The sequence below is a fragment of the Capra hircus genome, chromosome 8, assembly GCF_001704415.2.
Source record: "Capra hircus breed San Clemente chromosome 8, ASM170441v1, whole genome shotgun sequence".
NCBI lineage: Eukaryota > Metazoa > Chordata > Mammalia > Artiodactyla > Bovidae > Capra > Capra hircus.
Genome location: NC_030815.1, coordinates 29,741,247 through 29,759,897, shown reverse-complemented (window position 1 = coordinate 29,759,897; position 18,651 = coordinate 29,741,247). Strand labels below are relative to the sequence as shown.

At 38.3% G+C, this 18,651-nt stretch overlaps 1 protein-coding gene across 10 annotated transcripts in view; it reads right to left on the bottom strand.

The window, feature by feature from the left end:
• NFIB (nuclear factor I B) overlaps positions 1–18,651 on the bottom strand; it is a 263,181-nt gene that overhangs the window by 237,559 nt on the left and 6,971 nt on the right. For all 10 annotated transcript variants that reach the window (XM_018051952.1, XM_005683657.3, XM_018051953.1 and 7 more), the window contains exon 2: positions 16,299–16,830. In XM_018051952.1, coding sequence (XP_017907441.1) covers positions 16,299–16,716 — 418 coding nt within the window. In that variant the 5' untranslated portion in view covers positions 16,717–16,830. The remainder of the gene's footprint in view (positions 1–16,298; positions 16,831–18,651) is intronic.

The following is an 18,651-nucleotide window of genomic DNA, read 5'->3' as shown; positions in this document are numbered from 1 at the left end:
TATTTTCTTTCAGTCACCTACAGATACTGAAATGAGCATGGTGATTCGTAGGTGGTTCTGTATCATTCATTTCTTTATAGATCAATTTTGAGACATTACATAGCAACTAAAATAGTTTAATTTTTGCTTTCTTAATATGTTTCTTCCTTCTTTTAGTAGAATGCTGCTAAGTCGCTTCAGTAGTGTCCGACTCTGTGCCACCCCATAGACGGCCGCCCACCAGGCTCTGCCGTCCCTGGGATTCTCCAGGCAAGAACACTGGAGTGGGTTGCCATTTCCTTCTCCAATGCATGAAAGTGAACAGTGAAAGTGAAGTCGCTCAGTCGTGTCTAACTCTTTGCGACTCCATGGACTGCAGCCCTCCAGGCTCCTCCGTCCATGGGATTTTCCAGGCAAAAGTACTGGAGTGGGGTGCCATTGCCTTCTCCGTCTTTTGGTAGAATACTATCCCTAATTTAATGCCCTGTCCCACAAAAGAGATCAAGTCTTTCAGATTCCTTAGAATAGGTGGTAAGCATTCATTCATCGACCGAATAAGTACTTAGTACATACTATGAGCAGGCACCGTACTGGTTGCTGACTACAAGACATAGCAATAACTGCAAACATCTTATTGAGAGCCTACAATGTGATTGGCACGGTGTTAAGCATCTCACAAGCATTTTCTCATTTTACCCTTGCCACCCACTGCAGAGCTCAAAAACCTGAATCTCAGGAAATATACCTAATTTGCCCAACCACATAATGAATAATAGCAAAACAAACATTTAAAGCCACAGCTTGATTCTAAAATATGTTCTATTGCTAATACAGACACTACACTTCATATGGTTTTATTCTAATCACTCCTGAAACTGAAAGCACAAATAAGGTATGGATAATACTTCTTATACAGTCACCAGTCACTAGTGGAAACAGAACACAAGTCTCGGGAAAAATCAGATCTCTCCAGTTTCAGCAACTTCCCTTAAATTATAACTGCAACAGTTCTCTGATTTGCCCCTAATATTTGTACACTGTTTTAAGTAGTTTATTTTCATTCATTCCACAAATACTTATTATCAATTTTATAATGTGCTCCCAAGCCATTTCCCATTATTTTGACATGAACTTACATAACATCCATCTTTTATTCATCTGTTTCTCTGTCTACAATCGTGCCTTTAAGACATGCTTTCAAGCTTTCCTCATAAACTTTCAAACTAAAAGCTACTAAAAGTAGCTGACATGAAACTTTTTCTAACACTGCTAATATCTCTTCTCTAAAAGTTATCATCTCTGCTATATTCAGAGGTGACTTGATATACATAAGCATACTACAGGACACTCATATAACACAATTGACAGATAAATCTTTCATGTCATAAAAGAATTCTCACCATAGCAAAAGGATTCACTGAAAGTTTCCTTTTAAAATTGAATTCCCCTTGTGAATTTATTTTGGTTTCTAAAATTAAACTAAGAAAAAATGCTTAGAAACATCTCTTAAATAAAAGAAGGCATATGGATGTTTGCTTTAAACTGGAGAAAAGCAATTTTTTTAAACTAAGATGAGAGACATATACCACACAAAGGAAAATGGAGACGTGGTAATTATCAAGCTAATCTGAAAATTGTAGACATCCAGGAAGCAGAACTTAAACCAGTTCCTCATAACCAGCTCCCAAGTTTTCTTCCAATACCTGACTTTCAAAAAAAATTTTTTCTTACAACCAGGCTCAAACATGACCTTTAATGGTTACTGGAAATCTGGCAGCACATTTTTAATGGATCCTTTCTGTTTTCTAACTACAATCAAATGCATATTAGTTGACCATAACTTACACAGCTTTTCTTCACCCACTGAAAAGATAAATACAGTAATTCTCATAAAAACCCCAGCTACAGAGTGACTTCAATAGAATATATTCTATGAAAAGCTATAAAAGAAAACAGCCAAACTCTTGAAACAACTGATTTAAATAAATTACAAATGATAACATATGTCTTTCAATCACAAATTTTCTCTTTGTACCTAAAAAAAAAAAATTGCTAAGTTCACAAAATAACACTGTTCTTTATTTATGCTTATTTATGCTCTTATAACAGTAAAACTAACACAAACAGCCGAAGTGGCTTTGAGTCTCTCTCAGATTCAGTACCCGCAGCTGTAAAGTGAGACGGTCCCTTAGGGATCCTTCCAGCTCTAAAAATCTATGAGTTAAAGACCTCTTTCTTTAAAAAGCAAGCTTTTTATCTAGATTGAACCAAATGATTTGACTATTGGACTTTGAATTGAGCAACATGAAAGTGTTACTCAAGAGTCAAGTTATACATTTTCTATTTCTCTTTAATAAATAAAGTGTATTAAAATCCTAGATTTAACAAGAGTGTGCTAAACTTCATTAAATATTGCTTAATGTGAAGGGGATCTTCCCCTGCCAGGGTAACCAGAAGTCAAATTCCTCAGATTCCGGTGCTAAGAGGGACAGTGAAAACCTTCTGGCCAACTCTCTCACTTGATGGACAGAGAAAGCAAGTCAAGAAGAGGTGCCAGATCCCCCAGGTACTTGCAGGAAGGAGGGCTACCCATTTTCTTTTCTTTGGCTTCAGTCTGCTTCAATCACTAAGTAGCACAGAGTGAAACTCTACATCAGTACACAAAGGAACAGAAGAAGGTAATTTCATTACCAGGTCACTAAATAATTTAGAGCCTAATTTTTTTTTTTAATGCAAAGACCGTATGTTCAGAAACCTACAGTTCAAAGTACATTAAGTAAAACCAAGTCCATATGCAGATATGTCTTCTCCCATACGCATCTTAAGAAAACAGCAAAGAAAAGAAATAATTTATCATCAGCCCCTAGGAAAAAAAAATCTGAAATTAAAAGAAAGAATGGAGTAAATCTAAATTGTATATTTTGATTCCTTCTAAAAGGATTAAATAACAGAATTCTAAATGGTTTGTTTGTACTTTCCATGCAATATGTAGATTAACCATGAAATTCTGTTTGGGACACTTTGACATCTGTTTTCAGTGCATTACAATGAAATCTGGGGACTTGATACATACATTTGCTGTAATAAAACTGTCACTAATCAGTGTTTTCCAAAATATTGCCCATAACTATTACTATTCAGTAGTCTCATTTGCATGATCTAATATTGTTGCTACATCATGTTTTTCCCTGACAATGTGTTAGCTGGTCCCAGGCACATGGTCTGAAATGGCTACAAACCACTCAATAATTCCAGCGCTTCCATAGTACTCTGTACACACGCCTGCAATCTGCCCCAGAATTGCACTAATACTGCATCCTTCAAGAAATCTTTTCCCAGTAACTGCAATACCCAAGGCTGAATTCACATCCCTAGGTGTGAAAGACTCCATAACAAAAAGAGAACCCACCTCGAGGAGGAAATTATACCTCCTGAGACCTCCACAACAGAAGATGTGAACACAATCCTAATTCATAAGTCCTTTAACCAATCCGTAATAATGCTGTTTGAATACTGAGTACAGAGTCTGTCCTTGACTTAAACCATTTCTATGAAACACAGAACAAGATTGGACCAGACTTTAAAATCGAGTCTGCTTCACTTTCTCCAGAGTTAATAAATAGCTGTATCAATGCAAAGACCAAGCAAGAAACACCAACTCACAAAGAGTTAACATATCTCCTAGATATTAGGTTGAACAAATGCTTCCATTTCATGTTGTACATATCTGGTGTGTCATGTACAAAGCTTGGAACTCAGGGGGAAAGTGATTCTGAGAGCCCAAAAAAGGTCTTCACCAAAAAAAAAAAAAAAAATTAATCTATGCTAACTTGAAATGAATTCCATATTTTATCAGTACTTAGAATCATATTCATCTTCCTTCACAGTTCAATATAATTTCATTTTGCCCTCCTATGAACTCATTTTAAAGTCAAAATATATTTCTCTATACACGTTTTATATTATACAAATGTTGGATACAAAAAGCAGATTAATTGTAGGCCCTAATACTGTGTTGTTAGTACTAAGAAGTCATTCCAAATGTTCTAAAAGGGATTAATGTAGTCTAACAAGTCTATTTAATTATTGTAAGACCAGTGATCCTCATATTACTATAAGCAGCTTTTCCTTTACTTGGACACTGCAAATAGAACAGACACTGTTACATGATAACTATACGTCTAACCAAAAATACTAATGCTTTACCGTCAGGAAATTTAAAGAAACATGTTAGCATCTCCATGAGGCTAAAAAAAGGCAACCAATATTTAAGAATCATATATGCATTCCCATTTAAGGTCCATATTAACTTTAAATCCTAAGTGCAAACAAAGCTTTTCAAAGTCGAAAGACAAAATACCAAATCCTTCTGCCATCAACAGCAATCCAGTTTACATATGTCAAAAAATTGGAGTTGTACATTTGTCATGTACTAAAATACACGCTTCTTGATTTTGAACAGAAGTGCAACTGAATACCAGGTAAGTTCTCAAAAAGAAGAGGCAGGACACAGATTATTAAAAATGATGTGCCAGGATCTAAGCCAGCTGATAATCAATGTTTTGATTCTACTTTCTGCATACCCCAGTTACTGTTTAACAGACGAACAAACAGAGAGGGAACTTCTATTAACTCCTGGTCAGAACTCCTCAGTATTATTATAAAATGCTTCACAGAAAAATATGAATCAGTTTTTGCACTGCGTCAGTGTGACATGTGATTTAAGGTATTTCCCTTGTAGCTACAGACTACGGGTAAGGGCAAACTGTCCACTTTCCAAACCTGCTGTACAAAGTAACTGAGGAAAGCAATCCACAGTCCATGGAAAAGAAGCACCATGACTGCTTCCCAAGAAAAATCTGGCCCATCAAAGAGATTTCAGGACCACCCAGATCCAACCAACCAGAACCACAACACTCAAAGGCTAATCCCAAATCTGAGAAGAAGAGAATGTTTCAACCACTTCCTACATGACTTTCAGATGTTCTCAGAAAAAGCGACATCATTTTAAGTAAGAAATATTACCTTTTTTTCCCCTTAAGATTATTTAATTAATGTTCTTAACACCCTAAAAAGGATGAGTGAGAAAGACTGACTTAAGGAGGAGGATTTTCAGTGGCAAGAAAGTCAAAACAATTCATGTAACTAATGAAGCATTGTGAATTTTGACCCAAGTGGATATCATTTCTAAATAAGACAGTCTCAGACCTAACAGTCTAAAAACCCAGCAGCTTCTTCCTCAAGAACAACCCAGTCCATATCATCACCACTTCCGTCCCACCAATTGTAAAACATAAGTGGAGTTCTCCCAGCTGGTGTCCATTTCATTATACACACACACACACACACACACACACACACACACACACACACACACACACAAGTCTTACGTTTTCACTGGAGTGCAATAAATTATCAATACAAGAACTTCCTAGGATACCCTTCATCTGACACAAAGTTATTTACTCCAACAGCTACTAATAAAATAACTCCTTCCTTTCAATGATTCCTAGATTGATCAAGAAATTAACTGTCTGGTAAGTCTGACATAAAAGATTGCTGAAACTATATACTAATTCTGCTGCTGCTACTGCTAAGTCACTTCAGTTGTGTCCAACTCTGTGTGACCCCATAGACGGCAGCCCACCAGGCTCCCCTGTCCCTGGGATTCTCCAGGCAAGAACACTGGAGTGGGTTGCCATTTCCTTCTCCAATGCATGAAAGGGAAAAGTGAAAGGGAAGTCGCTCAGTCGTGTCCAACTCTTCGCGACCCCATGGACTGCAGCCCACCAGGCTCCTCCGTCCATGGATTTTCCAGGCAAGAGTACTGGAGTGGGATGCCATCGCCTTTTCTGACACAGTAATTCTAATTTAAACTAATCTAAAACCCACACACAACTAGTTAATCTCATGCACCTACTAACAAATATCTATACACACCACTGTACTCAGGACTTTCATTTTCTCCTTGGAATGTCTTATCACCTGAGATACACCCAAACTAACTGACAAGCCCATGCAGCAACGCCTAACCCATTCTCTTCACAGCTGGGTATTTTCTCTAGGTGTCTACCTTATGCCATGTTGCTTTATATAGAGCAATCATTACTCTTACTAACATTATAGCTTTTACTTATGTGAATTACTTCATGTAACCCTAAAACAGTCCTGTGAAGTAGGCATCCTAACCCCATTTTACAAAACAGAAAACCAAGGCACATGGAGCTTGAGTGACTTAGCCAAGGTCACTAAAGCTGATGAAGAGTAGAATCAAAACCAGAATGAAATGTCTGATTAATGCACTTATTTTCCTGTGCTCTATGAAAACTAAAAGCCAGGAAGAAGGGAGATATGCTCAACTCTGAAGGAATCCAAATTCTAAAGCTAACCGAATATTTTAAATGGTATGTTATTTACCCTTCAACCTATGAATGAACCATCCTTCCCGCAAGATCTGAGCTGTCCTTTTTTTTCCCTCTGCATTCACTTCAACTCTGCGAGACACAAACACACACACACATCAATTACCCAAGATCCAGGAACTTCCTCTCTTTAGCTCAGCAGCTGAGATCTGTTATAAATCATTTCATTGGAGGAACTGAGGCAGATTTCTGGAAGAAATCGCAGACATTTTTTAAACCCTTGGGGGCTGGTCCACTGTTCTTGTACCACAGTCCCACTGCATATGACCGATTAGCCCACTAACCACATCCCAACTCAATTCTATTTTGGCTCTACTGCTGAGACACCACTGAATGAGCAGAAAGGTCTGAGAGGTGCTTTCAAGTCTAGATTAGATTTTATGGGACAGGAAAGAGAAACTGAGGCTCTTGACTAAAACCAGATTTTTTCATTCACCCTCCTTCCTTGGGTCTGAGGATGCTGGATTATCAACACAATGCTGAAAAGCATTTAAATTCCTTGATTCTGTGAACATTCCTGGGGGAAAAAAAATCATTTAAAACAGCAAGAATCAAGAAAAAGAAAAACCTTCTCACCTGCCATTTCAGATATTTTAAAAATGGGAATAGAAAAATCACACGCCTTTTCCCAAGGTTCTAGTGCCTGGGCCACACTGTCTCCCATCTGCCAGTGTCTCCACACACATGGATAAACAGTATGGGACACACGAGTAAGGAAATGCACATTCTAACTTAAACTTCCTCTCTTCCTCTAATAATTTAAAAATAAGATGTAACAGCTTGGATTTTAAATATTTAATCTGGCAAATATAGGAAAAAAAATCATGAACTACAATGTCGTATTTGGCAAAGAAAAATTTGGTAGGATAAAAATATCTGTGTTTTAACATTTTAGAAGGCATTTCCAATATTTTAAAAATAAAATTATTTCACTGCTTCGGAAGAGAACAGAGGTAAAATTCTCTATTTTTGCATAGGAGGGTTTCATAAAGATGGGGGAAAAAATTTAATATTCGTTGAAATAAACATTGAATTTCACATGTTGGCAAATGTCCCCAAAGAAAGAAAAACTTCAAATTTACTAATGGTTCACTAATGTTTTGAAATATAGCCATCTAAGTCATAAGAATAGGTCTCCCCTAAAACTATAAGATGGACTATATAAAGTTAAAACATGACTCTCAGTTCTTAAAAATTTGTTCTAATCCTACATGTTTAGCATACAGCTTTTTCCAATGCCAGACAAGTTTAAGAGGTGAAGTTTCAAAGTCAGTCATTTTAGGACCTACACTAACCCAAAGCATGACTAAGTTTACCAGTTTTACCCTATATAGTGACAATAAAGTATTTTTATTGTAACAGCTGAAAATGTTGAAAAGTAATTATTAAGGAAACCATAAATATAAAAAGCTGAAAAGCCAACCTCGGAAGAGAGGGGGTAGGTAAACGGTGATATGAATAATCATAAAACACGAAAACTGAACATCTAAGCAGAAGGAATTCAAATTTCTCTAAATGCCCAAAGATCCCCCACTTCCTGGAGCAATGAGGGCTGCAAATTTGTTCCCATCGCTCTCAGCAAACAAAAGAAAGTCACTTCTACAGCTAGACCATGTCAAACAGAAGACGTGGCTGCTGTGGAGGGGACGCCTGGAATCCACTGGGGTGTAAAGTCAGGGCTGGGGCTTTTTGTCAGCTATTACCATAAAAGAATAAGAGGAAACAGTGACATTACTACACAATAGAAAGGTCAAACAGCTTGCAGCCATTTCATGACCCAGACAAGTCAAGGTCAAAGGATTCAGGTAGCAACTTAGCCAGGGCATAAGTTACAGCACAAATGAATTGTTTTAACACATCAGCTTTGGTCAATTAAACCTAACAAGGCAAGTTGCATCACGTAGCAGGGTTCCTGACACCAAGGCCAGAAGCTGAGACCGACCTCATAAAACAAGGCTTTTAACATAGCATAGCAAATTTAAGGTAATCCATCCAGAAACTGCAGATGTCAGAATAATAAAATACAAGTTGTCCTAAGCAGGAACATTTTTCACACTTTAGAATTCACTAACAGAGGGGCATAGACTTCATATTGACATACTCGTGTTATTAACATGGACATAAATGTAATCCCCTACTCACATGAATTACAGAATATACCCTATTTCAAATAACCATCCTAACATCTGTGCCCATGATGAGATTTTTGTCCTAAGCTCTACCATTCCCTGTTAACAACAGTAACTTTCTCCATGTACTTTTTTACAATATGAGTTTTGAAAAACTGAAGCTTAAAATAAAAAGTCTTCAGCTTCATGCTGCATAGTATAGTAGTGTCACAACATGAACTGATGGTTATTAAATGCTTTTGTGCAGTTTTGTTGGAGACACAGGTATTATATAATTCAATTCAATACTATTTACTGAATTTTCTACTTTGAGACATGGAGTTGAAGCTAACCTGAATTTTAAAAATTCCAATATATTTAAGGAATTTTTTCTCAAAGGCAATTCTTATTTTCCTTTTTTGTGCTTGTTTAAACAAATCCCATTTTCAACTGATTTGTTCTTCATCCATAACTTACTACATGCTCTGAACTGCCTTAAAATGGGATTCTGAAAATAAACAACCTCCAGGCAACTCTCAGCTAGTAAAATTACTTCATCCATCACCCCATATTTTCAATTATATAGTCTTTATTCAGAGTTCTTTAATTCATCTGTGATTCATCAATGCTATCCTGTTTAAACTATCATCATAAACAGTGAGAATATGTGTATCTAACTGTTTTATTATATACAATATATTTATGTGCAAGAATAATTTGCATTCCACTCTTAGAACATTGCTTGATATAAATTTCTGAAGATTTTTTTTTCTTGTATGTGTGGCCTTCAATTCAGCCTCAAGGTCTTTTCACCTCATTGGTTAACTGGTGGTCATTTATTCCAATTTTCTGAATAATATAACAACCAAAATGCCCAAGCATTCAAGTCCCATTAGCCTCACATCCTGTAACATCCAGTCTAACACAAACTAATCCCACAGACTCCTTCCTCCAAGACACGCACTTAACGTTCGCAAGTTCTCTGCAGTGCAGTGATTTATTCTCTATGCTAAATCCCAACAACAGAATTCAGTGAAATTAACCACATCACATCATTAGAGTTCAAGGACCCAAGAATGTATTTTAAAATGAGATGACACACCACATTGCCGGAGAAAAAGTGAGCTTGAAGAGGAAGCTCCCCTCTGGCTCTGCTTGGCGTAGAGGAGTGCTACCGAACGCGCGTTTCCCATCACATAACCACTAGTTCTCTGAGATTTCTAAAATTATTCCTCTGACACAAGGACGGAAGGAAGAAAGGCTGGAAAACTTTGCTTTGAACACAACATCAACTGATCATTTTCTCTGTCACAGCAAACAGACTAACAGACTCCTCGAGTGTCACAAGTCAAACTTTCTTCAACTTCAAACTAGAAAATCCACTCTTTCATCAGCTGAAGAGACGCTTCCACCCAAAGTCAGTTTCAGACCCAGGGATCACCCTTGCCTTTGCCTATCTTTTTCAGGTATGTAGGAATTCCCTATTTTAAGGAGCAACTCATAGGCTATTTCCACTCTCTAAAAACCTTAACCTTCCAACAAAGCAGTAATGAGCCCTCAGATTATAAAGTCGGTTAGCATGTAAGCCACTGAGATGACAGAAAACTTCTCTCAACTTTTAACAGCTCCAGATAATTGTGGCTCAGCTTCTCACTGAGTCCCTCCCTCTTCAGGGGCTGAAATTCCAACTGGTCGGCAGGGATGGCAAGAGTCAGAGTGTCATAAAACAGTTTCTTAAGCCCATTGGTCTAGTTTTTCAGTTCAATCGAGCAGAATGAAAGTTTATGAGGAGACAGACATTACTAGGTAGATATCTTGGATTGTTGTTCCAAATTATAGTGCCAAACTTAAGAGGAAAAAGTTAATGGTGGATTAAAACTTTAATTTCCTTTTGGCAGTTTCCTCGTAAATTCCAAATTTAGGGAAGAATGAGAAAGTAAATAAAAAACCCTATGAAATCTATAGTACACCTATGGGTGGACAGACCTCTCAGACACCACTTATAAAACAGAAACTTTCAAGAACTGAAGCCTGAAGCCAAGGCCTCCTTCAGTGGCTCCTGCCCAGCTGGGCCCATAGGCACTCATTCTTTATCTGTTAGGAAGCACCCTCTGGAAGACCTAACCATCATCTCCTGTTATTGCACTGTTTCAAATAACCAGTATTCCTGAAAAATGAACATCATTTTGGTTCCTTTGCATACGGAGTTATTTTCCCACCCAAGAAGCAGAGTGCACTAAATCTAAAAATCTAAACACATAATCTAGTTGAAAATTTTTTTTTTATTACAAGATATGCAGTGCTGTGTTTATGGTGAGAAGGAATAAGGTGGGGAGAGACACCTAAAGCTGTCGACAGGGTGTTTTATTGATCTTTGCTGCCTCCAGAAACTGGATGGTCATCTACTTTTTAAATACCTAAAAATCATAATTGATACAACAAATACCATACCTCTCTCTCCCTCCCTCCATTTCTTTCTCTATTTCTCTCTCTCTCCCCTTTCCCTTTGAAAAGTGAGATCATATGAAGAGCAATGCAAGAGCTTAGTTTGCCACATCAGAACACAGATGCCAAGCTTTCCCAACTGGCAACTGGGGCCTCAGAGTTTAACTCCTGAACTGTCCAGCAAAACTATCTTAGGGCGGGAACATCATGGCCAAGAGGGCGAACTTCTGGCCTCTCGGATTGTGTTTTCTCCTTATCAGCGAGAAAATTGCTAAGTATCTTATCTTACAATATGTGTTCCCACAAAGGTCTCATTAAGCCTAGGAGCAAGACATGCCAGTAAGAGCCCTTCTTTATCTGGCGAATTGTGCGAGAGCCAGAATGCAAACAAACGTGCACAGAGTTCATGAGTTCAGTCAAGGACAGGATTCTAGATGCGAAAACTTAACAGGGTTCCCCTAAATCAAACATGCATACAAACGTCATGCTTTCTGAGCATTTCACAATGTAAGCACACCAAATCATCCTGGAGAGCAGCCTCATGTTAACAAATTATGAAAGCTTCATTTTCCCTGTAGTGGGAAATATCTGCAAATGAAGCAAAATTTATTAAAATGGTAAAATATGCTGTCAACTTGCAAACAATTATCTACTTAAGCTTTTCATTAAAAAAATAACAATTGTTACCCCCAAAGAATTCTCAAAGTCAGTAACTGAGGGAGGAAGACAATTGTTAGCATTAGCTTCTTCTCTAATAATATGTGACAACCGGGAAGGATTCTGTTTCAAACACAATAATAATGATTACAACTCCCCCTGTAAACAAGTCACATTTTTTCACAACTTCAAAATGTACGTTGATTATCATATCATTTACCAATAAAACAACAGAAGTTGCCATCCACAATTTTAAGGATTCCACCAAGCTAAAACGGAAACTCTTCTCTCATGAGAGCCATAAGGTTCCGGGCATCTCTCTAGCACTCCAAAACATGTTTAACAGGAGTGCAAAGTACAGTTCAAAAACCAGTCAGGCTGAGTTGAAACTCGAATCTGGCAAATTCATGACAACAGTTACTCTCTCTTGAGATCTCGAAACTTCTTTCTTCGAAGCTCTTCCCTCCGAGAAAGCCCAGCCCACCTTGCCCACCCCTCCCTGCCTTTTTCCCCTTCAGACAGGACACAGACTGGCTACTCAAGGCTTCCACAGGCCAGACTTCCTTCTGTGCAGCCTGCTAATCCTTCTGATTAATTAATGAGATAAATATGGTTAACTGGAAATCAATGTTCAGGCAAACTATCCGAGAAACTTCAACCAAAATTATTTTGGCCTTTTTGTTGGTCTTCCTGGTGTCATGTTTCCTCACGAAGGTTCTCTCATTTCTTATTTTTTTTTTTTTTAGCATTTACACTGTTACACATTACTACTTACTACACATAACTAGAAAAAAAACAAATGTCCTCTCAATGGCTTACTATAAAATTTGGAAGTGTAGAAACTGAAGGAACTAGAAATTGCCTAAGAAATAAGCAGTGATGTGACTGCCACAGTCAGTCCTGGCAAGTGCATTCCATGTCACTGCAGCCAGCTAGCCCTCCACACCCTTCCCAGAGCACACCAGGCATCCTACAGTACACTTCTGTCCCGAGAAGGTGTCCTGTGCAAGGCCTGCCTGGTTTTTGTTTTTTTGTTGTTTTTTTGTTTTTTTTTTTTTGCTTTGCTTTCAAGAAGGCAATAACAAAGACAATATGGGGAATAGGTAGCACCTGCCCAAGAATCATTGGACATCTTTAATATCTTGGGAAAAATAGAGGACACATTAGAGCTTTTTTCCTTTCATCGGTCATCATCTTAAAAAGAAAAAAGGAAACCGAAAAAAATTAAAATAAAAGGAAGGGTTTTCTATCAGCTAAGGTTTGCTGCAGCAAGCAAGCAAGCAGCTTTCATTCAGGGATTGTCAAAAACTTTCCAGTGTGCCCACTGCAATGCGGATGCCAACCAACGAATCAAAGGCATTCAGCAACTAGACAAAGAGGGTCTGATGCCAACCTCGGTGCCACTGGCAACCGTTATTGGCATCCAGCACAGTGTCTGCCTTTTTTTTCCCCCTCGCCTGGCACTTCACAAACAAAATGGCGGTTCTTGTAGCAACGAAACAGCCGAAGCGCAGCCCTCTGAATCAATACCGTCAAATGATTTTATGGATTTAAATGCAGGGACTCCCACATGATGTGTGTATTTTAGGTAAAGTGGGGGTAGCATCATTTAATAAATGACTATATTGAATATGACTCTTTCCTAAACATAGAGCAATAGAAAAATGGACTAAATTGCGGTCAACCAGACTCTAGGCACAGGAGAGGCTGAATAACAAAGAGATTTCGCTTTAAAGGAAATCCTGCCCTGCGGCCATGGGATGCAAAAGTCTAATGAACTATATATCAGAAATGATTTCAAAATGCATACATTCTCCCCAAAACTGTATCAGATGCAGATGTAGCACTATAGCTTGTGTCAAAGCTATAGTAACTCTTTCCACATTTCAAAAAAATAGATGAGACTGAAGCTGCTGGGCATGAAAAAAAAATAAATAAAAGTGTGGGTTGAACCAAAAGAGAAAGAGGGAAAAAGCATAGGAAGTTGGTCAACAATGAACTTTATTATTTGCTGGTCTTTATTTCATTCTCCAGAAGATATGCAGTTTGTGATCTTGTGTAAATAACCAAGAGGACTATTGACATTTCTAGATCTGGAAATTGTCAATATATTGTAACATCACTCCACACTGCAATGCGGATGCCAACTAACAAATCACAGGCATCCTGAGCTAAACAAAGAGGGTCCGATGCCAATCCTGGTGCCAGTGGCAACCATCTTTGGCATTCTCTCTGTTCTTTCTCATGTTTTCCTCCCAGTCGTTTAGAAGTGGGGAAAGAAAGAAAAAAGGGGGGAAAGGTAATTCTGTTGCTCATTCTTTGCAAACATTACATTTTTCTTTTCTGAATTTTCTCTTGTGTTTTTCTTTATACTTCTTTACCTGATTAATAAAATAGACTTAAGTGGGTTTCCATGCACTTAGAGGAGAAGTAAAAAGTCACGATGGGAGATATGCAGCTCTCTGATTGACTACAGATTAGTTTTTTAAAATGCCCTCTTCAACCAACCGCACCACAAAAATATGTAATTAATCTACATTTGACCAAAGGAAAAAATTTTTTAAAGGGAAAACACAGAAGCATCTTGATGTGACTTTTTCAAAGAAAGCGCCATCAGATATTATAAAGATATGATGTATTCACAAGTAACAGAAGATATAAATTAGGTGCGCAGTGTAAGATAATGAAAGGTTTTCAAAATGAGACTCAAAACAACAACAAAATGAATTTTTTATCTGAAAATGTGGTCTCCAAGAGTTACTTAAAACTTTATGACTATCACGACCAATGGTTTAATGCAGAAGGCATTTATGCATTTTTTCTTTCTTCAATCTATCTTCCCAGATCCAAAGGATATGTTCTTTATTGTCAGTTCATCAACTAAGACAGTTGGCCGCCTGCCCCAGGAGTGAGTGTACATGTGTGCACACCTCAAGGAACAGCCTTCAAGCAAGTTAAAATGCAAGCAGCAGTGAGGTGCTTGCAAATCTTCTCTCCCTGCACTAAAAAGTTACATAACCCACTTTCTAAAACTTTACTTCCAGTCTTGACTTTCATGACAGAGTTACAACACATTTACAGTCAATCCAACACATATATACGGCCCACCTTATAATGTCACCTCTTAGACAGCTGTCAATCAAATTAAGTGTCATGTGCTAATGAGTTTTTATTTTAGGACACACAGGGAAAAAACACTTTTTTCCCCAAACCATCATTACTTCAACTTTAACTTTTAAACATATAGAAATAGTATATGCAGTCTTTTATTTAAAAAAAGAATATTTCCAAATATATGATCTCAAGCACCATTATTTAAAATCAAACTAGAAATGTTTAGCTAACTTTTAAGCATATCTCTAAAACTATACCAAGGAAATGTAAAGAAAAAAAAACACATAATAATACCTAGATTTCTGAGTCAAAAGTAACTCTGATATTTTATATTTTGGGATGATGAAGTTCATACAATTGACTATATCCCACACTTACATAACAAACATCAGATAACCATCTGCCACCTGGCTATCTGCAGGCCACTTTCCCTACCACCTGGCCAAGTTAAGAAATGTACCACCAACTATGGTAGATTAAACTACAGTCCACTTTCAGTAGATTTTTTTTTAATGTTTTACTATGGACTGTTGCTAATACAAGCACATCAATATATATCGATAAATTTATTTGAAGTAAAGAAATTCTCACCTCCTTAAAGAAAATATATTAAGAAAAATAAAAATAATAAACATATTTCATGAGCCCAGAAAACACTCAGCAAAAAATATCACCTATTTTTAAATTATTCAGGCAACATTCACCCCACTCTCTTTATCAAGGATTTTTTAAAATAGGTATGGTATGCGGTTTCTACATTCTTCTTGAGATTTATTTTAAACCAGCGTAACCAGTCTACTTTCTGTTTTTGTTCTCTAAGGAGAGCTGCGACTTCTCTCCTTGGTAAGTTTCATGAATTTACATTCAAGTAAACGGACAGTATTAAGTGTTCCCAAATCACTCTGGGAGAATATTAGAACATAAATTATTTAAACAAGACCTATAATCCGTTTAATCTACAGCGAATATTACACAATCAAAAGTAGGTGTTGATAGAAATATTTAAATTAAATAAATCTAAGTCTGCATAAGATATACTTTCTGATACTGGCTATCTTAAGCATTCTGTAATAGGAAATGTTCATTCTATTTTTCAGTGCAGTAGCACTAGATTCGTGAACAAAGTTCATCTACCTCGTTAGGAAGCTAATACAAAGACTGTTAAAGAACAGTTTGACTATTCATAAATCAAGTTACATTTTCAAACTGGCAAAAGATGACTAGATGTAAAGAATGTAGCCGAGGACAAAGAGCAAAGTGTAATCAACTATAGTCTTCAGATTATTCTGTGTCTTTGAAAAGGTGTATCATTTCAAAGACATCTGAAAACGCATCTCTTTGTGGTCTTTAAATATCCACGCCTATCCAGGTAGGAAAGCTCCATGTGTATTTCCATGGCTTGCACATGGCAGTGGACAAGCGAGTGGAGGAATAGGGGCATGCCACTCTCCCCAGATCAGGTGAACAAGAGACCTAGGGGCCTCCAGGACCATCTAACCCAAGCCAGGTGCTCTGTGCGTGGGGTCTGCGGGCAATGTGTGCCAGGCTAGAAGAAAGAACAATCTGCTCCTACCTTGCTCCTGCACGTAGTATGCCAAAAACAAATCAAGCTCCTTAACTGATACTGTGATATGATGTGGCTGGACACAAAGTGCTGGGTTTGTGCAATGTGGGGATTTCATGAGCCGCTCTCCATCGGTACTTTCCAAGGGGATGCCTTTGAACAGGATCACCATGACTAGATCCAGACGCCAGACTTTGTCTGCCTGTCGCAGGCAGTCGATTCTCCTAATCTTACCCTTCTGGTCAGGATTGGATAAGACACAGCACGGGTGCTTCTTGCCAGTCACGGTGAGCACAAAGTCCTCTCGGTACTCCTGGCGGATATCTTTGCGCAGTTTGGCCAGGAGCCTGGATGCCCACTTCTGTTTGATTTCAGGCTTTTCGCTGAGAAGCTCATCTTTGACTGCTCTTTCTTCATCTTTTGACATTCGCTTCTCGTGCTTTTTAAAGTACTTGCGTTTCCGAGCCTGCAGGTTGAACCAAGTATAGGCGATTGCACGGACGTGTGGAAGTAGTGCCTCGATGAATGGGTGAAATTCATCCTGTGGAAGATGAGGGGGAAAAACAAGACATACACGGTCAGTTTAGTTTGGTAAAGGCTCCAAACCATCAGACCACAACCCATTCCCAATTCAGTACCAGAAGTTACACATAAAAATAACATTCTTTTCTTATTTAAAATTATCAAAATAGCAGGACCAGAAGAAAATAAAGTATGCCAAGCTGCCCCTTTTCCACCAAGACTCACAGGTTGATTCTCCCTCCTAAAAAAAAAAAAAAAGGAATAAAGATTCATGTTTGTATTTCCACTCTGGCCCCATCCCCCTCATTCCCACCATGCATCCTATATTCTTTAAAACGTAAGCAACCAAGGTGCTTGGCACCTAATTCAATATTTAAATATTTACTTGACCAACTAACACTAAGCAGTACCATTTTACAAAGAACACAGTGAGTTTTTTTTTTTTTTAATCGGAGCAGAGCTGTTCAGAAGGCAGGAGCGATGGCACAGTTCATTTCTCTTCTCTGTGGCACAGAAACACAAAGCATATAGATGCTCAGTGTAATGCCACACAGTTCCCGCTTTTGGAGCATGCTCTCAGCAAGAGGCTGCTGGTGGCACAAAGAGCATGCGCCATTAAACTTGATCCATTTTCTTATCAAACGTCCAACATTCCAACACTGAAACAGCACCATTCCAGGAGTGGTAACTAGAGAAACTGGTATACGGTGAGGGAAAGTGGGCAAAGGACACAGCTTGTCGTATCGGTGTCCTGAACAGAAGGTTTCCATACTTGGAGCAGCACATTCCCTCCCTCCACCAGCAACACTAGCCCCCAACACACACATATACACACACACACAAAAATACACGCATGCACGCTCTTACTCTCTCACAGATCCACAGACACACTCTTGCATTTTTAAATAAAAGTTTCTAAAGTTGAAAACAGAATTGACTCAGATGTTCTTCCAGCAGCTCTTCCTATAGAATCTGAAGCCCCACTGAGTCAGTTAATTTGTTTAACCGATCACATGAGTATGGCAATTATTCTAAAACCCTTAAAAATCAATCTGAGGTGAACAATGAAAAATGGCAACTTGGCACCAACTTTACATTCTTTGTGTCTCTGCATGCGGTGGCAGGGTGACACCAGGAGTGCACTGCAGGTCACTCCCTGCTTTTGTGGAATCAATACAATTCATTTGCTACACTTCTGAATTCTCGGACAGGGCTGTGGGTGCACATATGCATGGGCTTGTGAATCTGCACGTGGAGAGATCCCGTCTAGTGAATTAAGTGGTTCACCTTAGGCTCCTGTGTCTTTCCTGCCTGTTTCATCCAAGCCTTTTGTAAGGCAGACAGGCAGCTAGGAGTGGCAGATAATCTGCACCTACAGTTATTTCAAGCTACTTCCCAAAGCAGTCAGTGTTTCATTACTTCCTGCCATAGGTAGAACCTGTCTCCTAAGCTCAGGCCTGTTACTGTTCCGAGAAAGAGCTTAACATCCAGGGCGTGCACACTGTAAGTGGGCAGTGAGGCCAGATCTGAAACAAATGAGAACTTCCACCACGGCCACTTTTCTCGTGACTGTATCGTCACCTCAACCGCAAAATAACTTTCTCTAACGACTTATATCCCAAGTTAGAATTGACAGCCTAGTACTGGTCACCCTGAACTATATGGAATAAATTCTATCTAATCAGCAGTCTGATGAATTCCATCAGGTAAAAATGATGAAAGTATCATGAATGACTCTAACAAAGAAGATGCCCCCAAACTCCCACAGAGTTACGAATTCATTTTCAAGATCATATTCAGTTTCAATGTTAAAGATTGCGGCATGTTCGCAGTCTATAGT